The sequence below is a fragment of the Natator depressus genome, chromosome 4 (genome assembly GCF_965152275.1).
Source record: "Natator depressus isolate rNatDep1 chromosome 4, rNatDep2.hap1, whole genome shotgun sequence".
In the NCBI taxonomy this organism is placed as follows: domain Eukaryota; kingdom Metazoa; phylum Chordata; order Testudines; family Cheloniidae; genus Natator; species Natator depressus.
The window spans coordinates 139,871,546-139,896,486 of NC_134237.1; the positions used below are offsets into that span (position 1 = coordinate 139,871,546).

Sequence of the window (24,941 nt, forward strand, 5' to 3'; positions counted from 1 at the left end):
AGAGCGCACGGAGCCGGAGCAGCGCGCCCCGCGCCCCTGTCCGCTGCGCCCCGCCTGGCCCCTGCGCCCCTCGCCATGCTGGCGCTGCCCCTGCTGCTCCTCCTGGCCCTCGCCCCCGCAGCCCGCCTGCCCGGCGCGCTCGGGGCCCCTGGCCCCGCCACCCTCCGGCCGGGCGGCGAGCGGGAGGTGACGGCGGCCCCCGCAGCGCCGAGCACCCCGGGGCAGCTGGAGAAGCCCGTCTCCAAGGGCGAGGGCAAGAGGCTGCGGCTGGCAGAGGAGAAGGCAGCGGGTGGTGAAGGTAGGGGCTGCAGCCCCCTGGCGCCGGGGGCTGGGCGCTTGGGGGAGGGGGATCAGAGGGGGGTCGGGTCCTTTCTGGTGTTTCCTCTTCCACGCTCCAGCCTTCTGCTGTGTGTGGTTGTGTCTCCCGTGGCCGTGTGGGGTCCGTGCACTGTGCGGTGCCCGTTCTCTGCTCTGGGGGTGGTGCCGGGGTCTCCGCTGCTGGGGTGCTTTGGGGGTCCTTGGCAGCGGTGCTCTCCGCTTGGCGTGGCTTCCCCGTGGGGCTCTCGGTGGCCGTGTTGGGGCATGGTGCGTCCTGGGGGCTCTGCTCGGTCCTGGCTTGCAGTGTGTTTTCTTTTCCCCGGGCGGGCGTCCTGTCCTGGGGGGTGCGAGGCATTCCTGATTGCAGAGCCTTCTGCTTGCCGCTTGCTTTCCTGTGGGCTTGCGGGCTGTGTTCTGTGGCCTGGCGTGTGCGCTCTGTCGGGTGTGGTGTGTGCGCTCTGTCGGGTGTGGTGTGTGGTGCCAGCTTGTTGTGTGCGCTCTGTCGGGTGTGGTGTGTGGTGCCAGCTTGTTGTGTGCGCTCTGTGGGGTGTGGGGTGGGGCCGGTGTGTTGTGTGCTGGTTGTGTGGTGGTGGGGGCGGGAGATCTCTCACTGCACAGCATCCCCCAGGGGTGGCCAGCTTGGCACACCGGATGTTTACCTCGCACGTCTTTGCAGTAACACAAAAGCTGTGCGAAGTTGCTGAGTTGCAAACAGGCTGCTCCGAGCTGTGTCGGGGCTGGGGGCTCGCTCAGCTGCTGGGAACTGCGGGCGGGGGGGGGGATCCTTCCCCTGAGTCTCCCAGATCCCCTCACGGTATTTCTTCCCTTCGCTTTGCCTGCCTAGGGGACCGGTGGGCCGGGCTGCTCTCCCCTTGGCTCTCCCCCAAACGGCTCGCTGGGTGCCAGCTGGCCTGTTCCACGCTTCGCCAGCAGCTTTCTGCTGAGCAGTCGAAGCGGGAGGCCGTGACCGGCAGATCTTGGCCCTGGGTGGTGGACAGGACGCCCCCGAGCCTGGTTGCTCCCAGGTCCCACCACCCACAGCAAAGCCAGGCCCCTCGACTCCAGCGGGAGCTGGGTTTGGCTCAGGGGGTGGAGGAGTGACCATGGGCTCTCTGAGCCGGGGGCCCAGGGAGAGGAGTCGGGGAATGGAGCAGTCTAGACCCATCCACGCACGCTAGCCCCAGCCCTCCCCTCCACTGCCAGGCTCCTCCGTGCCAGGCGGGGGGAACTAGCAAGCTGGCTTTGAAGTCTGGGACCAGGGGAACCCCCAGGATCCAACAGCCCTGGCTGCCTCCCGGCTCTGCCACAAACTTACTGACAAACTCACTAGGGCGCCCGGGCACCAGCCGCCTTCATGAGACGGGGCCGAGCAGCTCCAGTCAGTGTCCCAGGCCTGGCACTGGTGGCCCCTCGTGGGCTCCTCTAGCTGCAGCTGCTGGAGCCGGAGGATCCGCGTTCTGGCCCGGCTGTGGCCGTGGGCTCCCAGCAGCCAGGACGTGCAGCACAGAGACGGCAGAGGAACTGCTTGGGGCACTGTCGGAGTCCCAGCGGACGGGACCCGCAGGGAGCGACCTCAGGGCCGCTCCCGCACAGCTGGGCCGCTTGCTCTCTGGGGTGGTGCTGGGGCTGAGCTCTGGGGCAGCAGGAAACACTGGTCCCCAGTTGTTCACGGCGGAGCCTCGATCTCTCGGGTTAGAGGGAGCAGCACAATCCTCACGGCCACGCTCCTCCACAGCAGGCCTGGCGGCCGGCAGTGCCCTGAATCGCAGCCCCCGTGTCCCCCGGCCCGGCTGCTCGGTCTGGAGCTCGCTGCTGCGCTGCCCGCTCCGGGCGCCCCCTCCCCGAGGAGGAGCGGGGTGACCGTGTGTCTGGTTTGTCTTTCTCCAGCCAGGGGCACCGCAAAAAAATCTGTGCGGGTTAAAGTAGTAAAGAAAAAAGTCTTGAAGAAGAAACCCAAGGCTTCGGCCCAGGGAGCAGCCACCGAGCAGCAGCCACGTACGTACTTCCCCCGTCTCTGGTCACTGACCCGCAGCCCGGGTACCCCCTCCGAGCCCCATGCCGCGCTCCCAGGCTGCAGAAAGCAATCCCGGCCGCTCCACATGGTTCCACTTGGCCAGCACCGGTCTCTTCTCCGGCTCCCGCATGGCCATACGCACACACAGTCGAGGGCCTGCGTCCTATGCCGCACGTCGGTCCTACGCAGCAGAGACCCCGGAGTCCTGCGGCTCCGCCTGCCCCCGCCCCACCACTGCCGGCCTGTCCAAGGGAACCCTGGTGGGGTTGGGGCTGATACCAAATTCCATTGACTATATGCTGCCCCCTGCCCCCCGGTACATTGCCAGCGCCCTGCCCCGGAGCCCGACGCTTACCTGCCTTGCAGAGATGGGCAGGGCCAGCGAGGGCTTGGAAGTGGCGTTGCCCCCTGCTCAGGTTTTCCCGGGAGTGTCCCTTGTCCTGGGAAGTCTGTCGGGGGGCTGCGTACACACGGCTGGCTGTCTGGCTGTCTCGGGAGCCGCCCGGATGGCCTCGTGGTTTTGTACCCTAACCCTAACGTTGTCCAGCTTGGGAGGCAGAAGACACTGCGATCGGTGTCAGCTCCTTCCTTCTCCCTGTGGGGCAGAGGTGACTTTCCATTGTGGGGGAGCGGGGCTGGATTCTTAATCCCCCCCACACCCCAGCAAACCTTGTCAGCAGCCCTGGGCATCCCCACGGGGACTGCCACGGGCTCACATACACGTGGAAACGTACCCACCCCCCTGCCCCGTGCACTGACAAACATCCTCATGCACGTGCCCCCCCATGTATCCCCCACTCACACACTGGCATGCGCACACGCCCCCACGTGCCCACTCCCCCACAAGCTCCCGCATGCACATACAGCTACCTCCTGGGTGCCCCCGGGGCAGAGCCTCGGAACCTTTCCACAGAAGGAGCCAGCCTTCCCAGGGCCAGCCCGGGCTCCCGCGGGTTATTCTTGGAAAGCTGGCGCTGTTGTTTTTCCTCAGGCTTTTGAGGTTTCAGGCAGCACTGAGGAGCATTTCCTGCCCAGCTGCAGTGCTGCTGGGTGGAGCGTTGGCAGGAGCCCGCTGCTCACTGGGACGGCCTCGTGAGGCAGGGCGCCCGCTCTCGCTAGCCCCTCAGGGGCTGTACTGGGGAGATTTCCAGGGAACGTCTAGTGTAGGGAGCAAAGCCTGGCCAGGAGCCTTTGGCAGCATCCCAGCAGGAGACACCGAGTCTGGGGTGCTAGTCTGGGGCCGGGCACGTCTGCGAGTGGCACAGAGCAAGAACTGCGTGGTTTCCTGCATCACCGCGGGAGCTGATCGCTAGCATGGGGCTGGAGAACATTCCTCCGCAGGGTGCGGTGGGGAACCAGTGTCCCTGGGCTGTGGGGATTGTGCTTCCCTGGGAACCAGCCAGAGAGATGGGCAGGTTTGGGAGGAGAGTGGGGCACTGGAGGAGACAAGGGGTCTCTGGGCTGTTCTGCCTGGCAGGAAGCAGGTACTGGGGGTTGCCAGGTTTTCGACTTGAATGCGCGGTCGAAAAGAGATGCTGGCAGCTCCGATCAGCACCGCTGACCAGACCATTAAAAGTCCAGTAGGTGGCACAGCGGGGCTAAGGCAGGTTCCCTGACTGCCCTGGCTCCGTGTGGCTCCCGGAAGCAGCAGCATGGCCCCTCTCCGGCTCCTAGATGTAGGGGCAGCCAGGGGGTTCCGCACACTGCTCCCACCCCAAGCGCTAGCTCTGCAGCTCCCATTGGCCAGGAAACGCAGCCAATGAGAGCTGTGGGGGTGGCGCCCGCGAACGGGACAGCATGCAGAGCCTCCTGGCCATGTCTCTGTGTAGGAGCCAGACGGAGGACATGCTGCTGCTTCCCGGAGCTGCTTGAGGTAAGCACCGCCCAGAGCCTGCACCCCAAACCCTCTCCCGAACCCCAACCCTCTGCCTCAGCCCTGATCCCCCTCCTGCACCCTAAACCCCTCATCCCCGGCCTCATCCCCAGAGCCCATACCCCCAGCCGATGCTCTCACCCCCTCGCACACCCCTGCCCCAGCCCAGTGAAAATGAGCGAGTGAGTGAGGGTGGGGGAGAGCGAGTGACGGAGGGAGGGGGGATGGAGTGATTGGGGGCAGAGCCACGGAGAGGCGCTGCCACCCTCTCCCTGCCCTGGGCTGCCCAGAGACGCCAGGGTGCTGGTGGGTGCCCCTGGGCTGGGTGCTGAGGGCAGGAGCTCCTGGCGTCAGTGTGGCCTAGTGGCCCTTACTGACCTCGCTCGTATCCAAAATGATGGGCTCAGCCAGGTGCTGTCCCTGCCTTGGCGGCTCCAAAGCCCTGGTCCGGAGGACGCGGGGGGGCTGCTTCCAAGCAGCAGGAGTCGCACTGGGAGCGGCGTGACTGGTCCCCAGGGGGGTTTCAGCTCCACGAAAGCACTCGGGGGCCGGGCAGAGCTGAGCCACGTCCCTGGGCCCTGTCGCTCTCGAAGCTCAGGGAGGCGGGGAACCAGCCTGCGTCCCTGGCAGGGGAGCTGAACCGCAGGGCGGGCTCGCTCTGTAGGTGTGCGAGCGTGGCCGGGGAGCAGAGAAGATGAGATCGCGGCCCCTGCGGAGAGGGGGCCGTGGCTGGGAGGAAGAGGAAGCCGAAGGCTTGGCCACAGGCTGCTGGGACTCCAGCTCGGGCATTCCCGGGAGAAGCGGGGCTCGGGGGCCGGGGCGGGCTGCAGAGGCTGGAGGGAGGCTGCCCGCCCCGCAGCGGGTCGGAGAAGCTCAGTTCCCTGGGCTCACCCCTGCGTCTCCACACGTGCCCAGGGCGGCAGGGTGCTGGGCCCGGGCAGGGCAGCCCCAGGGGGGCATTGGCCCTGCCACAGCTGCGGGGGAGGGAGGGTGTATGACCCCGCTGGGCAAAGACCTCGTGAGAGCCACTCGCAGCCTGTGGCTGGCCCGGCGCGGCTCTCCCATCGCGGGGCCTGCTGGCTCCCCTGCTTGGGCTGCAGCGCTAGTGGGGAGGCGGAGGGGTTTGTGTCCAAGTCACCCTGCGGGATCCCCTCTCTTCCCAGCATCTCCAAGGCACCCTCAGTGAGTCTGGGTGCCAGGGGAGTTCCCAGGACTTCCCCTTTTGCCCCCCTGACCAGAGGGGGCTCCACAGAGCAGAGCAGTTACCTGCCTTCCCCGCAGGGCCAAGCCCAGCCTGCAGCGTGAGGTTCCACAGGGGAACAGCTGCGACCGGCCTGGCCCCATCCCCCACACAGACCCCCTGGGATCGCGCCAGCTGTGGCGGGATATGATGCGTCTTTGACTCATGCTCACAGGCTGTGGTGGTGGTTTCAGCAGCCCCTGTCGTTCTCTGGTATCCGCTGGCCTGATCTCCGGCAGCACTTGTGCCTCCAGCCGCGTGTTCGGGCTCCAGGCTGGAGCTGAGTGCGCTGCCTGGGGGAGGGAGCGGGGAAGTGTGCAGAGCTAGACACCACCGGGAGCTGGCTCTGGGTCCTCGCCGGGGGAGAACTGAAACAGGCTGGCCTGGCGGCTGTGTGCAGCCCCCCGTATGCAGGCGATCCCCTCGGACTTTGTGCACGGTGTAATGATAAATAGTCCCCGTTCCTAGCCTAACACACTGCTCTGGGTGCTGCAAACAGCTGTGCCCGCACTCCACCCAGCCGTGAAGTGCTGCAGCCACCTCTGGGGCGGGGGAGCACAGCCGCTGTGTAATAGGCAGAGTAACCCTGCAGTAATGCAGGCCAGGCAGCAAGGAGGAATGCCGGATGCGGTTTAAACTGCTGGGGGAATCTCAGGAGAGCTGAACGTAACCGGCCAGGCTGGAATTGGCTGGAATGCTGGTGTTAGCCCTGAATCGTTGGCGACAGCCCGTGATCCGGGCGTTTCAGTGTGTCCCTGCGCGGCCGGCTCCGGTACTGAAGCCGCTCTTCTCTGGCTCTGGGGGTAGATGTGTGAGACCCTGGGCTGCTGCTGATGGTGGCACTGTCTATGCTGCCTGCAGCCTCTGGGACAGCCAAGACGTGAGGTCTCCAAGCGAGCAGTCCAGCGCCCCGTAGCAGCAAGCTGGGCCCTGGGCTCTGTATCGGCCCAGAGGAAGAGCTCATCAAACACACGGAAACCGAGTAAAGGGAAACAGGAGGAAATACTTCACTCTCTCAGGCTGTGGGGTAACCCCCATCACTTAGCACTTACCCCGAGACCCACGACGGCACTGGAGAATAGGCCGCAGGGGATACCCTTACCACCAGGGTCTAGGGGCCAGCACAAGGACAGGGAGCTAGGAGTCCGGAGCTCTGCCCGGCAGCCACGTCTGGGGGAGTTTTCAGTCAGTGCCGGGTGTGGGCTCTGGAGATTAAAGGCTCTGAGCAGCGTTCACTGAGGCCCGGGTGCTGCGAAGTGCAGAGGCGGCAGGGTCCAGCCAGATTTGGTACTGGCTGTCACCCAGACCATGGCACCCTGGACATCACATCCCACTCGGCATCAGCCAATGAGAGAAGGAGAGAGATCGTCCCCGACACCCCAGGGTGCCCAGCTTGCTGGTCTGCCCCTAGGTGGGATCTCCCCATTGTTCAGGGGATGGGATTCCAGAGGGGAGCAGCTCCTGGCCCGGACTCCCTCTCCTCCTTGGAGTTGCACCAAGGATGCCTTTGGCCCCTCTGGCTTTTCTTTAACCTGACTTTGTCTTTCCTTTACCCCTTCGGCCTCCCACCAGAATGTCCCCCCCTGGGGCTGGAGTCTCTGAGGGTGTCGGACTTCCAGCTACGAGCCTCCAGCATCAAGCGCTACGGGCTGGGTGCCCACCGGGGACGCCTCAATATACAGGTGTGCTGTGCCGTGTGCTGGGGGGGGACCTTTCATTCAGAGCGAGGCCTCTCCCAGCCCACATGGCAGTTACCTAGCCACCAGCTGGGCTTCGTCTCCCTCCAGGGGCTCTGGGGTGCCATCCTGACAGCTCCAAAGGGGACGGCTCCTGGCTGACAGGCTGCAGCCCCAGCCCCCTCACCTAACTCCCCCACAACAGGGTCACCCCATCCGTCCCCCGCACTAACCTCTTCACTACGCCGTCTTCCATTGGAGGGCGAGACACCTCCTGCAGCAGCTGGTTAAAGAGGGTCCTACTGAGCATTGCCCCCCCCAGTAGGGGGCGCCGCCATAAGGTACCCGAAATGTACATAACGACACGGCAGCCCACGGCGCCTTTCCATTTCGTTCAGAACCAGCGAATTGGGCCCGTTTTTGCCGGGGGGGTGTAGGGCTTTCTGTTCGCAGTAACGCTCGCTATCTGTCGGGCGCTCTCCAAACGCTCGGGAGGGACAGTCCCTGCCGCAAGGCGTCCAGCTCCCTGGGGCGCTGGCATGGGTACTCCCAGCACACATCTTCAGGTACTCCCACCGCTCTCTCTGTCCCTCCCCTCCCTGCCACAGTCCGGGATTCACGACGGTGACTTCTACGACGGAGGCTGGTGTGCTGGCCACGAGGACCGGGACCAGTGGCTGGAGATCGATGCCCGGCGGCCAACCCGCTTCACCGGCGTCATCACGCAGGGGCTGAACTCCATCTGGACGTAAGCAGCGAGTGCAGGGGAGGAGAGAGCGCAGGGTGATGGATCCGTGGCCCCAGCCGCTGGCTGGGTCAGCGAGCCCGTTATCGTGGTATCTAGGCTCTGGGATGGCTCTTGTGGGGCTATTGGGGAAGGGGGCCAGAGTCCTCTAAACCCCTCAGTGCTGGTGACTCTGATCCTACTGCTCATTTTCTCTCTCTCCACGTAGGTACGACTGGGTGACCTCCTACAAAGTCCAGTTCAGTAACGACACGCACGCCTGGCAGCCAAGCCGGAACGGGACGGAGGAGGTGGTGAGTGGGAGCGCTGGCGCCGAGCCCTGCATGGGGCGGCCCAGCCCTGGGGCATCGCGGGGAGGGGAGGCTGGTGGGTCAGGCGGCCAGGGCGACGGGCCAGCACCGAGGCGGATGGGCTCTTTTACAGCCGGTGGTTGTGGGTGGCAGGGCCTGCCTGGGCCTCGAGGACTTAGGGACAGAGGTGCGGGGTCAGATCCTCCGGATTTTGCTGAGTGATGCGCAGCCCCCCACGGCAGGGGCTGGGCACTGGGCACTTTAAGGCACCTTTGCTGCCCTGGAGCCTGGGGTCAGGCTGTGCCAGCCCAGACCCCCAGCCTGAGGGCGCCTCTCGCTCACGTCAGGGGCCTTTCCCCCAGCAGCAGGAGCCACGACAGCCCCCCAGTGGGACCAGACCCCTCCCTGCTCCCCGCAGCCCTCTCCCGGTGCCAGCCAGTCCGCGGAGGGTTAATAGAGCTGTGTGGGCTGGACTGGCTTTGTAGCGCATCCTGTGCGGGGGGGCCCCCCCACCCCCGCACCCCAGCATTAGCTGGGCTCCATCCTCCGCCCAAAGAGCTTCTGTATGCGTGGGGGAATGGCCGGAGCCCCAGGCAGCCCTGCTTCCCCTGGCAGCCCCCAGCCACCGGGCAAAATCCCACCCCTCCCGGGCTGGAGGGGGGTGTGTGTGTCCACAAGTGTAAATAAATTAGTGCAGTGTGTGTGTGTGTGTGTGTGTGTGTAAATAAGTGCAGTGTGTGTGTAAATAAATTAGTGCAGAGTGTGGGTGACTACATGCTGTGTGCATGTGTAAATAAGTGCAGCGTGTATGAAGGCGTGCTCTGTGTGTGTATTTGTGTAAATCAGTGCAGTGTGTGTGTAGATAAATCAGTGCAGTGTGTGTGTGTGTCCGCGCTATAGAATTAGCTCTGCTCTGACCTCTCCCTGCCCCTCCTGCCTACTCTTTTGGGAAAGAAATGAGTTCATAAACAGGCAGAAAGCGATCAGCCTGAGGGGGGAGGGGAGGAACCGGCAGCTCCCAGCCCCCTCGGCACTGGGGGAGAGGCGGGTCCAGCCTGGCTCGTCCCGACAGGGAGCCTGGGCCCGCTGGGGAGGGCAGTGGGGGTGGGCTAGTGGCCGGGCGGTGAGTGGGTCTCTGTGGAGGGAGTCCCACACGGCACTCTGCGTCTCTCTCCCTGGGGAGCCCTGAGCTGGCACGGGCCCCAGCGGGCGCCTAGCGCCCCGTTGTCACGGGGCAGAGCAGCTGTTGGTTTCCCTGGGGTTTGGCACATCCCTGTGGCACAAGCCTGGGTCTGGGAGCCTTCCTCCCTGGTGCCAGGTTCCAGCCTCACGCGGGCAGCTCGGGTCTGTTTCTCATCAAGGGTTGAATGGGAGCCAGGGGACCAGGCCGGGGCTGGGTCGGATGTAACCCTTTGGGTTCTGATCCCGGGCCCGCTGAGCTGCCAACTGGGCAATGCGGACACTGGACCCAGCCGCTGCTTCTCCAGTGCCAGGAGACACGGGGCGGCTCTCGCTGCCTGGCAATCCAAAAGCCCCAGCTCCCAGAGTCCCGGGAGCCTGGGAGAATCTCGGCTTGTGTTTGAAGGAGGACTCACCATCCCAGCCCCTGCCCCGGGCGGAGGGCTGGGCGTGTGGCCTGCAAAGCGCCCTGGGCAATGGTGGCAGTAGGCCGCAAGGCTGCCCTGCTCAGAGCTGGGACGCGGGTGGGAGGTCAGTGTCTCCAAGGGCAGGGGGCAGCATGGGGGAGCCCTGCTCCTGCTGCTGGGGGCGTGCAGGGCTGCAGGCCCCGGGCCTGGCACGCCAGCCCCTGTCACCTCCCCCAGAAGGACGAGTATTTATAGCAGGGATAAGAATGAGCCTCGCAAGCAGCCGAAGGCCGGTGCCGTGTCCGTCTGCCTGTCTCTAGGTGTTCCTGGGGAACAAGGACCCCGAGACGCCCGTGCTCAATGCACTCCCCATCCCGGTGGTGGCACGCTACATCCGCATCAACCCCCAGACCTGGTTTGAGAACGGCACCATCTGCCTGAGGGCGGAGATCCTGGGCTGCCCCTTGCCAGGTAGGACGCGCTGCTGGCATGGGCTTGTCCCCGTGCTCTCCCTCCGAGGGGCCGTCTGGCCAGGCCTGGCCGTCTTCCCCTTCATTCTCTTGTGTGGCTTCGAGCCGGGGCCCTTCGCTCTCAGTCCCTCCTGCCTGTCTCCTCCACAACCCTCTGTCGTGCTAGCAGCCCCAGGTCCCCGGGCGGGCTGGGACTGCGAGCACAAGCCCCGAATGCTCTGGGACGTGGCTGTCCGAGAAATGCCTCTCACGCAACAGCCCTGCCTGGTCGTGCACAGCAACACAGGAACTGCTGGGCCAGATGAGACCCGCCGTCCTTTTAACCCAGGCTCTGGTAGTGGCCTGTACCAGCTGCTTGAGAGAGTCCCTGAGTGATGGGATAACCTGCCGATGGCAACGTTCCCTCCTGACCACCCACCCACCACCTGACCACCTCGGCCAAGCCAAGCCCTGAAGCATGAACATTTCTGTCCCTGCCGGCGTGCTCGGGTATTTTTAAGTATTCACTGGTATAATTCTGGATCGTCTTGTTCTCCTGGAGGTGCTGGCCATGCCCTGTAGTTCAGGGCGAGCTTTGCACTCAAAGCAGGGATATAGCCTCTCTGTTATGTAGGGGAAGGACTGTGTATCCCCCACGCCGGGCAGCCCGGACCCTGAGCCCAGCACGCACGGCCGGAGGTGTTACACATGGATCCGTGAATTCAGGTGTGAACAAAAATTAATTCTGCAAATGGGCCCTTTAAGAAACGCAGCCCGCGGCATCAGACAAGTTTTGTCCTGTTGACATCAGCTCAGGTATTGGCTGTTTACACACAGAGCGGCTGAGAGGTGGATCTGGAGCAAGGGATCGATTCGCACCCAACTTCTTAGGCTGACTGGTCATTTTTTGCTGTTATTTGCCATAAGGGGGAGTTTCTCCGTCAGCAGCGGCTGCAGAATCTTCGTTAGCAACGCTCGGGGAGAACTGCCCTCTTTCCCAAACGGCGGCCGCCTCCCCTCGTTCTAAACGGGCCGCAAGCCGACCTCAGCGAAGGGCCTTCTCAGGCCGGAAAGAGGCCATGGGCTGCCCTTGGCCAAGGTGGCTGCTGCGTTCATCCAGCTGCTGAGGGCAGCCTCACCTGGCCCCGGCTGGGGAGAATGGGGGCCGGCAGCCTGCGAGCGAACCCTGGAGCGCTTGGTGCCAAGGCCTGGCGCTGGCCCCGAATTTCACGCCCATCTCTCCCTGCAGACCCCAACAACATCTACTCCTGGGAGAACGACCCGGTGCCGACCGACAAGCTGGACTTCAGGCATCACAACTACAAGGAGATGAGAAAGGTACGTTCCCTTCGCTCCTGGCCTCCCGTCCCTTGCGGTTCCCGTCCCGGCAGGGAAGGCAGGCACGCGTCCGACAGCTGCCTCCCGCCAGCCCCTGGCAGGAGAAGCTAGCCGTGCCCCTTGCCCTTCACAGCTGATGAAGAAGGTGAACGAGGAGTGCCCCAACATCACCCGGGTCTACAGCATCGGCAAGAGCTACCTGGGCCTGAAGATGTACGTGATGGAGATCTCGGACAACCCCGGGCAGCACGAGCTGGGTGAGTCCCCACAGCATGGGGCAGAGAGGGGAGACGCCACCGGCACCGCTTCCCGGACGCACCCCTGGTGCTGGCGGACGGAGAGCAGGAGCTCGGTTTGCTGCCCCTCATGCCACGCACAGAGAGACCCATTTTGGTCGGGGGGACATCCATCTACACCCCTGCTCTGCTGCCCCCACGAGGCTGCCTGGCTGAACTCCACCCCGAGCCGGGGCGCCCCTCTGAGTCTGCCCCCAGACGCCACCCCCCCAGAGCAGGGCGCCCGCTGGGTCTGCCCCCAGACGCCCCCCAGAGCCTCAGGCGCAGACAGCCCTGGTCCCCAGCTGGCCCAGCACGGGGCTGTTCCTGGGGCCAATCTCTGCTTCGCTTCCCCCGGGAGCCTGGCACGCGGGGGGATTTCCCCAGGGAGTGGGCGGGGGTTGGCCGCGCTCTCAGCCTGTTGCCCGGCAGGCGGGCGGGCGGGCAGCGGGCTCCGTGGGCAGCTGGCTGCGTGTCGCCGGCAGGGGAGCCGGAGTTCCGCTACGTGGCGGGGATGCACGGGAACGAGGTGCTGGGCCGCGAGCTCCTGCTCAACCTGATGCAGTACCTGTGCGGCGAGTTCACCCGGGGCAACCCCCGCGTCGTCCGGCTGGTGAGCGAGACCCGCATCCACCTGCTGCCCTCCATGAACCCTGACGGCTACGAGACCGCCTACAAGCTGGTAGGGCCCGCGCCGCGGGGAGGGTAGCTGCGGGCCGGGCGTCGCCACGGCTGGGCCCGGGGGGACCCGTGGGCATCGCCTCACCGCCACTCAGGGGCCCCTGCGGACGCAGGGCGGCCCCACTGACGGGCTCAGGGGAACCGGCACGGCGCGACAGCCGCACCGGGCACCGGCCGGGTTGGCTCCGAGAGGGGTGACCTGGGAATCCCGGCCTGGCGGAGGGGCTGGGTCCCTCTCTGCACCCCGCTGATGCAGGGCCGGGAGGGTGCTGAATGCCCGCACCCTCCGCTCCCGTGAAGCCAGCAGGAGGCGCTCTCAGCGTGCCCGGACGGCAGTGTTCAGTGCTGCTGGCAGGTGCTGGTACGGCAGACGCCTGGCCCAGGCGGGAACGCGGGCAGGCTCTCGGGAGGTCTCCCGGAGCGAGGCAGCTGAGCTGCGTGTGCCTGCAGGGGCCCGGCGGGGAGCAGGGAGTGGGCCTGGGGCAGGCACCGGGGGCCCAGGCCAGAGGGGCCTGGCGGGCTCTAGGGGGACGGCCACACGAACGGTGCTAGGGGCTGGCCGTGGAGAGCCTCGGCTGCGGGCAGGGAGGGCGATGGGGATCCCGGGGCATTGGCCTCGTCGCGCGCTCTCCCAACGCAGACGCACAGGGAGGACGGGGGGAGCCAGACGGGATGGGGGGCAGACGATGAGGAGTGAGGAGGCCGGAAGGGGGTGCGAGGGCCCCTCTGGCCGGTGTGGGCTGGGCTGTCCGGGAGGGAGGGAGGGAGGCAGGCAGACGGGTGGGGGGGAAGGGCCATGGCAGGCCAGGGGATGTCACGGTGGCCCAGCCATTATTGGGGGTCTCTGATCTGTGGGGGGCTCTGAGCCCCACCTGCTCTGAATGCGCCCTGGAGAGTGGGAGCCCTGCGCTCCTGCCGTCCCTCCCTCCACGCAGGGCTCGGAGCTGGCGGGCTGGGCCATGGGCCGCTGGACCTACGAAGGCATCGACCTCAACCACAACTTCGCCGACCTCAACACGGCCCTGTGGGACGCCGAAGACAATGAGCTGGTTCCTCACAAGTTCCCCAACCACTATCTCCCCATCCCGGAGTACTACACCTTCGCCAACGCCACGGTGAGCCCCGCCGGCCCACGGTGCGGGACGGGGGCACGGGGGGGAACGGGGAACCAGCGTGGGGGTGGGGGTGGTGCGGGGGACATAGGGGGTGCTGTAGGGGGCAGGGGACGCTGTGGGTGCTGTGGGGTGCGGGGACAGGGTGATGTGGGAACGGGGGTGCTGTAGGGGGCAGGGGGGCGCTGTGGGGTGCGGAGACAGGGTGATGTGGGAACGGGGGAGCTGTGGGACATGGGGGCGCTGTGGGGTGCAGGGGGCGCTGTGCGCGCTGTGGGGTGCGGAGATAGGGTGGTGCGGGGACAGGGAGCTGTGGGACATGGGGGTGCTGTGGGGTGCAGGGGGCGCTGTGCGCGCTGTGGGGTGCGGAGATAGGGTGGTGGGTGGACAGGGGGAGCTGTGGGACATACGGGATGCTCTGGGATGCGGGGGGCAGGGGGCTCTCTGGGGTGCGGAGGACATAGGGGGAGATGTGGGGTGCAGGGATGGATGGGGCTGGGAGATCTGGGGATTCTCCTTGGTGTAAGGCAAAGAGTGGGGGGCGGGGGCTGGGGTGACCGCTGTGAACCAGGGTCTTCTGGGCCTGCTGCCCAGCGGGTCTCACATGCGAGCAGTGGGAGGGGGACAATGCAGGCCCCGAGGGGGAGCCAGGGGTTCACGCCAGGGGCCTGCAGACACCATGGCCACCCTGCATTGCCCTTCCCCTCCTGCAGCCCTTCACCCCAGGGCGAAGCGGGTGCGAGATGCTGCCCGGGCGGAACGGCAGCACCTCGCATGGGAGCCAGTCCTCGCCGAGGGCCTGTGAGCCAGGCCGCATGCTTCAGGCTCCGTCCCTGACCTCAGCGCCCGGGGGCGCTTGTCCCCACGCTGCCCCCAGTGCTCTGAGGCCGAGGCCTGTCCCTGCCCAGGTGGCCCCGGAGACCCGTGCCGTCATCGACTGGATGCAGAAGTACCCCTTCGTGCTGAGCGCCAACCTGCACGGGGGCGAGCTGGTGGTGACCTATCCCTACGACATGACCCGCACCTACTGGAAGGCCCAGGAGCTGACGCCCACGCCCGACGACGCCGTCTTCCGCTGGCTCGCCACCGTCTATGCCTCCACCCACCTGGCCATGGTGGACGACGAGCGCCGCCCCTGCCACTACGAGGACTTCGCCAGGGAGGGCAACATCATCAACGGCGCCAACTGGCACACGGTGCCGGGAAGTAGGTGGCCCCGCTCCAGAGCCCGAGGGGGAAGGGCTGTTCGACCCCCTGGGGCAGGGAGGTCCTGCCAGCCCATGTGCCCTGCGCTGGACAGGGCGTGGGGTCTCTGTGTTGGAGCCCCGTCATGTCCCGAGGCCCCCGTGCTGGGAGTGATCCCGGCTGTGCCCGTTCCTAAACGTGGGCGCTGCCCAGGGCACCGGCAGGCGCTAGGGAGCGGGGAGGGCCTCACTGTGTTTGGGAACAGAGCTCCTTGGCTCAGGATGCAGACAAGCCTTGCCCAACGGCCCTCTGGCCAGACCCAGCTGAAACCTTCTGCCCCTGCGTCCATCGCTCAGGAGTGACCCTGCAGCAGGGCCTGTCACTGCCGCGTTACCCTACAATAACAAACCAGCGCCCAGAGCCTGTCGCTGCCCCGTGACCCTACAATAACAAACCAGCGCCCAGGGCCTGTCGCTGCCCCGTGACCCTACAATAACAAACCAGCGCCCAGAGCCTGTCGCTGCCCCGTGATCCTACAATAACAAACCAGCGCCCAGAGCCTGTCGCTGCCCCGTGACCCTACAATAACAAACCAGCGCCCAGGGCCTGTCGCTGCCCCGTGACCCTACAATAACAAACCAGCGCCCAGGGCCTGTCGCTGCCCCGTGACCCTACAATAACAAACCAGCGCCCAGAGCCTGTCGCTGCCCCGTGACCCTACAGTAACAAACCAGCGCCCAGGGCCTGTCGCTGCCCCGTGACCCTACAATAAACAAACCAGCGCCCAGGGCCTGTCGCTGCCCCGTGACCCTACAATAACAAACCAGTGCCCAGGGCCTGTCGCTGCCCCGTGACCCTACAATAAACAAACCAGCGCCCAGGGCCTGTCGCTGCCCCGTGACCCTACAATAACAAACCAGCGCCCAGGGCCTGTCGCTGCCCCGTGACCCTACAATAACAAACCAGCGCCCAGGGCCTGTCGCTGCCCCGTGACCCTACAATAACAAACCAGCGCCCAGGGCCTGTCGCTGCCCCGTGACCCTACAATAACAAACCAGTGCCCAGGGCCTGTCGCTGCCCCGTGACCCTACAATAACAAACCAGTGCCCAGGGCCTGTCGCTGCCGAGTGACCCTACAATAACAAACCAGCACGCAGGGCCTGTCACTGCTGAGTGACCCTACAATAACAAACCAGCGCCCAGGGCCTGTCGCTGCCCCGTGACCCTACAATAACAAACCAGTGCCCAGGGCCTGTCGCTGCCGAGTGACCCTACAATAACAAACCAGCACGCAGGGCCTGTCACTGCTGAGTGACCCTACAATAACAAACCAGCGCACAGGGCCTGTCGCTGCCCCGTGACCCTACAATAACAAACCAGCGCCCAGGGCCTGTCGCTGCCCCGTGACCCTACAATAACAAACCAGCGCCCTGGGCCTGTCGCTGCCGAGTGACCCTACAATAACAAACCAGCGCCCAGGGCCTGTCGCTGCCCCGTGACCCTACGATAACAAACCAGCGCCCAGGGCCTGTCGCTGCCGAGTGACCCTACAATAAACAAACCAGCGCCCAGGGCCTGTCGCTGCCCCGTGACCCTACGATAACAAACCAGCGCCCAGGGCCTGTCGCTGCCGAGTGACCCTACAATAAACAAACCAGCGCCCAGGGCCTGTCGCTGCCCCGTGACCCTACAATAACAAACCAGCGCCCAGGGCCTGTCGCTGCCGAGTAACCCTACAATAACAAACCAGCGCCCAGGGCCTGTCGCTGCCCCGTGACCCTACAATAACAAACCAGCGCCCAGGGCCTGTCGCTGCCCCGTGACCCTACAATAACAAACCAGCGCCCAGGACCTGTCGCTGCCCCGTGACCCTACAATAACGAACCAGCGCCCAGGGCCTGTCGCTGCCCCGTGACCCTACAATAACAAACCAGCGCCCAGGGCCTGTCGCTGCCGCGTGACCCTACAATAAACAAACCAGCGGGCAGGGCCCAACCTCCTGATGTGTTTACCATTCCAAGTGCAGGCTGCCGTAAGGAGCTCAGCTCCCTTCTCTGGCGTGGCACCAGATCGCCCCCCTGTGCTTGTCTCCCTGTGCAGGTATGAACGACTTCAGCTACCTGCACACGAACTGCTTTGAGGTCACTGTAGAGCTGTCCTGCGACAAATTCCCGCACGAGTCCGAGCTGCCCAGGGAGTGGGAGAACAACAAGGAGTCCCTGCTGGTCTTCATGGAGCAGGTGCGTGCCCGGGCCTAAGGGCGGCGCTCCGGGGCCAGGGCAGACCCGGAGCCTTGCCTGGCTCTTGGACGTGGGTATCTAGGGCAGCGCCTCCTGGAGCTTCTCCGTAGAGGTCACGTGGCCCTGTGGAAGCTGGGCAAGGCCCCAGGAGCGGCTGCTCCTGCCAAGGCAGGTTCTGGCTGGTGTTGGTACTGGCGCTGAACCCGTCACGGCGCCAAGGCTGGAGAGAGACAGCGCAGCACTTAGCCACCTGGGAGGGAGGGAGACACAGTGGTTAGAGTATGGAACTGGGTGTCACTCAGGACAAAACCCAGTCCCCTACCCCTTGAACTAAAGGGGAATCACCATTAGCTGATAGCAGTGTAGGGGCAATGACACACAGAGTAATTCTGAATCCAGGCAGTAGAGCACACAGTGCCCAGGGCTTGATAACAGTTTTTTAAAGGCTAGTCAGAAGATCATGGAAGATAAAGATGTGAGAGACGTTAGCAATTAGCTCCCAGAGTCCCCAGACGCAGGGCACAGCAGATATTAATGACATCACACGGCTATACACGGGGGTCCATCCCTTCCAGAGGCGGGGCAGCCCCAGAAGCATGGCGGTTCGGTTTGTAGCTGAAATGCACTCTGGACAGAGCTACAAAAATACCATCTCGGGCCCTGCCACCAGCAGCTCTGGGTTCCTCCGGCAGATGTGATCAGAGTAACGAGGAACGGCATAAAGCAGCTGGGACGGGCAAGCCCCCTCCCGACCACGCCAAACAGCCTTGGCAGTGCCTTCAGGGGAGCATGAAGAGACAGTGGGCAGAGCACCCGGCCATGCCAAGCACTGCGCGGCAGGGGCTGCTGGGAGGACAGAGCTAAGAAGGGAAGAATGGGGTTGGGTTAAAGGCCAAGACCCCTGGGCTGTATTCCCTGCCGTGCTGCAGCCTTGGGGCCTGCTCTCCTACCCCCTTGCACCTGGTATAGCACCCGCACCTGGGCAACGCAGGAGAACAGACATCCGTGGTACCTCCTGCTTTATTTATAACACACACAAAAATCCCAAATTCTGCAAATGGTCGTAACTGATCTACAGAGCCATTTGTCTCCATTGCATCACCCCGACTGCCGGGCTCTGGCAAACACCTCCTCTCTCCAGCCCAGAGTCCTGCTTTCAGGATAGAAATTAAGTCTCTAGCCACTACAGTGGTGCGAAAAGGTCTTATCCGTTTGCCACCTGTCAATTACATTGAGGCCAGGGGGCTTCCAAACAATAAATAGTGATATCCAGCTTCTGGGGAGTCAGCGGGGAGAGCGACGCCTTCCTAAGGGATGTTCGACCTTGTCTACACTGGGACTTTCACCCCCCACCCATGCAGCAGCCTGCGTGCACTGCCGAGTGTAGTCGCTATTGTACTGGTGCAGTGTGATTTGCACCTGTGCAGTGTAGCCTCGTTCAAACTACACCAGTGGCTCAAATCCCAGGGTAGACGAGGCCTGACACCTTCCCCGCGTCCCCAGATTCACTGAGCACACATTGGACGTACACACGCCAAGTAAACCAGCAGCTGCTGGTGGCTGCAGAGGTCACCGTGGTGCAATGATCCGTCGCGGGGGCTAGCGGGTAATTGGGGCTAGCTCTCCGTGCCAGCTCGGGCCCTTGAGCAGAGTGTGCCAGGCAGGCAGGGGTCCCAGCCTTGGCTCTTCTCTCACCAGTGTGGGCAGCCCACACATTTCACACCCTTCTCCTACAGGGGCTTGTACGGGCCATGTAACGGGGCGGCTTGTTAATCTCTGGGCTCTCAGCAGCTGATGCCCCCGAGGCTCAGCACTGGGCACCTCCGAGAATGGCAAAGGGTAGGGAGTCCTAGGGCAGCGAGGGTGGCCAGCAGCTGAAGGCACCGCTCTCTGGGGAGAGACTGCAAACTCGCCCTGTCTAGCTGGGCTCCGCGCACACGGACAGGAGAGCCGCTGGGTGACGACTGAAACAGCCACCGTAGCTGTTACGAGAGGCTATGTGGAGCTGTGGGGTGAGCTCAGGATGCCTGGGTTCTAACCCTGTCTCTGCCACTGGCTCACTGCATGGCCTTGGGCGAACTGCACCTCCTCCGGAACCGGGGGATGCTGACGCTGAGCTATCTCCCCGGGGTTCGTCCGTGAGAGTGGTGTGATTGGATGAGGGGGAAACCCCTGGGAGGAGGGGAGGTGTTGGGGCCTGCTGGGGCGATGAGCAGCGATGGAGCAAAGGGAGATCCAGGATCCCCGCCGGGGCATGCGGCTGCGGGACAGCCGCCCCAGCCCAGGGGCACAAACCCCAGCTGTCTGGATGTTTAACCCAGGACAGGACAAACTGCAGGGAGCCGCCCAGCAGATGGCATGCGGACGGTGATGCCCCATAACCCCGGGCTGGGGGGCAGGCTCGCGCTCCCCGCTGTACCGAGGGAGCCCAGGGAGGGGCAGTGCCTTGTGGATCGTGTGCTCTGTTGGCCCCGGGAGCCCCCTCTGAGGTGTGCTCTGTCCTGTGTTTGCCCAGGTCCGCCGGGGCATTAAGGGGGTCGTTCGGGACAAGGACACCGAGCAGGGCATTGCGGACGCCATCGTTTCCGTGGACGGCATCAACCACGACGTCAGAACAGGTATTGCAGGCACCACAGGACGATCGCCCCGGCCTGTTAGTCCCAGTGACGCCCCTCACGCTGCGGCCGGCGCAGAATACGGCGTCTGGCCTGCCAGGGCTGCGGGGGCAGAGGGAGGTGGGGCGGTGCCACCCCAGCTGTATGTCACTGGGAGACCAGTGAGCCAGGCAGTGCTAGCCTCTACTGGACAGCTGTGGGGAGACATTCGGGGAGCAGGTCCGGGGAGGTGGGTCCATGGGGGGAGGCGGGTCCATAGCCTGCATTAGGGGAGCAGCCCCGGGGCGGGGCTGGGTCCATAGCCCGCATTAAGGGAGCGGCCCCGGGAGCAGGCGTCTGCATAACCTGCGCTCGTACAAGGTGGCACTCTAGCCCTTCTAGTGGCCGGACCAGCCAGCGGTCTGCGGGTGAAGTCCTCACTCCATGGAATCAGTGGCAAAGCTCCCCTGACTTCAGTGGGGCCAAGGATTCCTGCTCCGAGTGCGCTGCTGGCTTTGAGCTGGCGGAGCTGGGTCGAGGCTCATGCCTTCAGAGACGCAGGTCCTGGGGTCAATCCCACTGATGACCCACCCAGGGATGTCCCTGTGATGGGTTCGGTCTCAGAGACCCTCTTGGGACTGTCACCTGACGTGCTGGAATAACCTCTGAGCCAGTTTTCCCTGCCAGCTTGGGACTCCAGAACCCTGCCTTGTTGAGCCAGACGCACTAGCCTGCTGCAACCCAGACCCAGGTCTGGTCCACGCCCCCAAAGCTGCAGACTTTAACCAAAAACTGCTCAGCAGGTCACCTGTCTCCAGGACCCGGACACCCAGTTCCCAGTGGGATCCAAACCCCAAATAAATCCATTTTATAAAGCTTATACATGGTAAACTCATAAATTGTCCACCCTCTATAACACTGATAGAGAGATATACACAGCTGTTTGCTCCCCCAGGTATTAATCACTTACTCTGGGTTCATTAGTAAACAAAAGTGATTTTATTAAGTATAAAAAGTGGGATTTATGTGGTTTCAAGTAATAACCGACAGAACAAAGTAAATTACCAAGCAAAATAAATCAAAACACGCAAGTCTAAGCTTAATACATTTAAGAAACTGAATACAGGTAAATCTCACGCACAGAGATGTTCCAATCAGCTTCTTTCACAGGCTAAAAGAAAAGGAGGACTTGTGGCAGCTTAGAGACTAACATGAGCATGAGCTCAAATAAATTTGTGAGTCTCTAAGGTGCCACAAGTCCTCCTTTTCTTTTTGCGGATACAGACTAACACGGCTGCTACTCTGAAACCTTTCACAGGCTAGACTCCTTCCTAGTCTGGGCCCAATCCTTTCCCCTGGTGCAGCCCTTGTTAGTTCCAGCTCACGTGGTAACTAGGGGATTTCTCGTGACTGTCGCCCCCTTTGTTCTGTTCTACCCCCCTTTTATACTTTGGCATAAGGCAGGAATCCTTTGTCTTTCTCGGGGTTCCCAGCTTTCCTTCTAAATGGAAAACCACCAGGTTTAAGATGGATTCCAGTATCATGTGACATGTTCACATGTCCCGTGAGACTTCATTACTCACTGGCTGGCACCCCCCCCCCATATACAGGAAGGCTTACAAGTAAACAGAGCCATTTACAACCAATTGTTCTAGTTAATAGGAGCCATCAAGATCCTAAGCCACCATTAATGGCCCACACTTTGCATAATTACAATAGGACTTCAGAGTAATACTTCATATTTCTAGCTTCAGATACAAGAATGATACATACCTACAAATAGGATGACCACACTTAGTAGATTATAAGCTTGTAATTGGTTTCAGTGTGGTAGCCATGTTAGTCTGTATCAGCAAAAACGTGGAGTCCTTGTGGCACCTTAGAGACGAACAAATTTATTTGGGCAGAAGAGACTTTTTGTATGAAGCATATTCCAGTTACATCATATTTACACTTACAAACATATTTCCATAAAACCTATGGAGTGCAGTGTCACAGTCCCGATGAACTAAATCGGTGTGGGGAGCTCAGCCCAGGGGGAATGGGGGATGACCATGGCCAGTGTCGGACGGACCTAGAGCCCCAGGGTGGGAAGAAGCTGGGGGGGTGGGCTCTGGGTGGATATAAATAGCGGGAATGGGGTGAAATCAGGGAAAGGGAGATGGATGCTGACAATCATGGACCGGCCCCAGCAGTGGGAGCTGCGCCATGGGACCAGTCACCCCAGCCCCATCTGCAGCCCCGGACAGCACTCGGGGGAGCAGCGCGGCGTTGGCCCTGGGGAGGGCAGGGCCAAGGCCTTGTCTACACAGGGCTGCTAGTCGCTGAGATGGCCCCTCTGCAGACTAGGGCTCAGCAGAGACAGGCCCTAGCAGACCCAGGCCTGACCCGGCAGACCCTCAGCCCTCCCCCTGGCCTTATTGTCACCCCCTGCAGCTTTCGACGGCGACTACTGGCGCCTGCTGAACCCGGGCGAGTATGAGGTCACCGCCGCGGCCGAAGGCTACCACCCCGTCACCAGGACGTGCCGTGTCTCCTACGAGGACAACCCCACCCTCTGCGACTTCCAGCTCACCAAGACGCCCAAGCAGCGGCTGCGCGAGATCCTGGCCAGGGGGGGCAAGATCCCCAAGGACCTGATCCTGCGGCTCCGGCAGCTGCGGCTCCGCAAGCTGAGGGCCCAGCGGCAGGCCCAGTGAACGGGAGGGGGATGAGGGGACTGTGTGGGGACGTAGAAGAGGGATGTGCTCTGTTCGGCTCGCGCTCCCTCCCCCACGCTCTCTAGTCTAGCGGCTTCTTGCTCCTCTGTGTTGTTTCACTTCTGAGCTCTGGGTCTGACTCATGCACGTGACTCTGTAGCGGGGTGTGACTGCCGGCCCAGGGAGAACGTGGTCCTGGGGGAACCAAACGCCCGCCTTCCTGCCGCCGCGCTGGCTTTGGTGGGGAAAGGCGGGCACGTCGCTTAGCAGTGTCCTCGTGGGGCCTGTCCCTTCCCACCCCCTGCCCTGCCCTGCCCGCAGCACTTGGCTCTGTTCCTTGGCATTCCAGCCCAAGACCCTGCTGCTGAGCACCCAGCTGCTCTCAGTTCAGGGGGAGGGGTGCCTGGGCGGGGTAAGAAGGCAGCGGAAATCAGTGGCACAAACAAAGCTGCAGGCGTGTTCCCTAGGGCAAAGGCAGAGGACAGACACCCTGGACGGGCTTTGCCAGCAGAAGAGGACTTTGTAACACCTCAAAGAGCAGCTTTCCCCCAGGATGGTCTCAGCACGGCTGCTGTCATCTTAGCCAGACCAGGGAGATCCCTGTTTAGTGGGTCGAGCCATTGCCTAAGGATCATGCAGGTCCCGGTCCAGCCACCCAATAGAGGCATCTGCCAACTGGTTCGGTTCCGCTCTGCCTGGCCACCGCTTGGCAAATCCCCCAGGAGGAACCCTCCGGTGAAGGCTACCTGGAGGCAGCAGTAACCACAAGGCATTTGGACAGCAGGCCCCGGGGCGTGCAGAAGGAAGGGGAAGGAATGTGAGCTAGTCCTGTGAGCTGGGTTGAGGCTGAGGGCCATGGCTCTCCTCTCCCGACTGCCAGGGGCAAGGAAGGGTCTTGTCCTCTCTCAACCTGCATGTGGTGAGGTCAGAAGAGGGGGAAATCACCCAAGGGAGTTCAATCAGCTGTACTGGCTTAATTTAAACCAGTTAATCTGTTTCTTTGGGGGATTACTGACACCTGGGTGGCAGTTGCTGGGCTAACAAAGCAAGTGGCTCGGTAGTTGAGGGGATAGACGGCTGCGTGGATATATCTGCTGTTAGCTGACAGAGCGTTCTGTTATGCAGTGTAAGGGAGGAATAACACACATAGTGAAAGGGGAACGGACTGGGGTGTGTTTGTGGTCGAGATCAAGAAACAGGCCAGGCAGTGCGGCATACTGGGTAGCAAGGGAGGCTCCCTGTGACGATCCCCAAGAGCAGTGTTTGGCCCCCTGAAATGCCCAAAGTGGTGTCTATGCGAGTCTCCCGGAGCGTGAGCAGGCAGCTGCCACGGATTCCTCGAAACATGCAGGGAGTCTGCATCTGAGACTACAGGCGGGCCCTAAAAATAGCTCCTGGCACACAATGGGCATGACACAAGCAGGACTTGGATTGCCTGGCACAGGGTCTGGCTGGGCAGGAATCCAGGGCAAACATACATCAGTCAGTCAGTACCAACCATGGCAAGGTGTGCGCTGGCTGGACTCCCAGATCCCTTGGGTGCAGTCCGGGATAACCCTATTCCTCCCCATTGGTAATGACAGCACAGTTCCCAAGGACTCTCGAGACTGTTTTCTTCCCTGTAGATAGCCAGCACCTGCTGGTTTGGCGTGCCAGCGTCTGACTTCACCGGACCACGGGAGACATCTGGGGGAGCCAATTCCTGGCCAGAGGGGTGGCAGCCTCACTGAAACCACCGCCTTTGGCATCAATTGTCCCCCCGTTGGCAGTCTCCTCAGGGCCAACACAAGAGATACCAGCAGCCTTCTCAGCTGCGAGGCCCCCTCCAGGGCAGGGCAGAAGCAAGTTAAGGGGACACAGGTCAGGATTTCGTATTCGCTCCAGTTTTCCCCGGGCATTACAATTAAAAGGCTGATACTAAAGGGCTAGCTGGCACCTCGTACGAGCCACGAACCAGATCCTAGGCAGAGATGATTCCACTTGGTGCAGCAAATGGTTCCTGTAGCTTCCTTTCCCCTCGGCCTCCGTTGTCAGGGGTACTTGTGTGAATGCGGTTCCACCCCACGGCGACTCCAGGGATGACTTCAGCCTCAGATCTTTGTTCTCCTAGAACCCCAGGTGAAGTCACACTCCTCTGCATGAGATGTCACAATTGTTTCCTTGGCAATGGCGTGTGAGGTCACAGCCAGCGGCTGTGACTGTGCCAAACAGATGGGCTCCCAGCGTCCGCCGCATCCGCCAGGAGCTATGGGTGGGTCTCAGCCCCACTCTGGGTCAGGCCCCCAGCGAACAGAGGAGAGTGTCCAGGGACAGCCACTGCCGAGGGCGTGCAAGCGTTATTCAGAGCTTCCAGCTCATCTGCGTCTTTTCAGACAGCCCAAGGGAGACTGCAACATCCCTGTGTGCGAGCCCAGGGCTAGTGGGCGCTTTGTTCTGCAGGCGGGACCTGGCTGGAACCTGGCGTGTAAATAGCATTGGAGCAATGGCTCGCGGCTCCGACCTAACGGGGGCGGCGAGAAAGGGACCACTGCTCGGGTTTGCACTCAGACTCAGCATGAGCAGCTGATGAGTTACAAAGACAGTGCTGGCATTCGGTGTCCTTGCGAGGCAAGTGACATCCTCAGGA

At 62.9% G+C, this 24,941-nt stretch overlaps 1 protein-coding gene across 1 annotated transcript; it reads left to right on the forward strand.

Annotated features, from left to right (window-relative positions):
* The first annotated feature begins 75 nt into the window (after positions 1-75).
* CPXM1 (carboxypeptidase X, M14 family member 1) lies at positions 76-24,941 on the forward strand. Its single transcript, XM_074951992.1, has 14 exons — positions 76-298; positions 2,206-2,313; positions 7,018-7,127; positions 7,730-7,869; positions 8,075-8,159; positions 10,063-10,213; positions 11,441-11,529; positions 11,663-11,786; positions 12,290-12,486; positions 13,421-13,600; positions 14,506-14,803; positions 16,883-17,022; positions 19,538-19,640; positions 22,053-24,941. The coding sequence occupies exons 1-14, from the start codon at positions 76-78 to the stop codon at positions 22,313-22,315; spliced, it is 2,211 nt and encodes a 736-aa protein (XP_074808093.1). The 3' UTR covers positions 22,316-24,941.

Coding starts and splice junctions, on each gene's coding strand:
- CPXM1 (XM_074951992.1), top strand. CDS start 76: ATGCTGGCGCTGCCCCTGCTGCTCCTCCTGGCCCTCGCCCCCGCAGCC. Junction 2,314..7,017: donor AGCCACCGAGCAGCAGCCAC/GTACGTACTTCC, acceptor GCCTCCCACCAG/AATGTCCCCCCCTGGGGCTG. Junction 8,160..10,062: donor GGAACGGGACGGAGGAGGTG/GTGAGTGGGAGC, acceptor GCCTGTCTCTAG/GTGTTCCTGGGGAACAAGGA.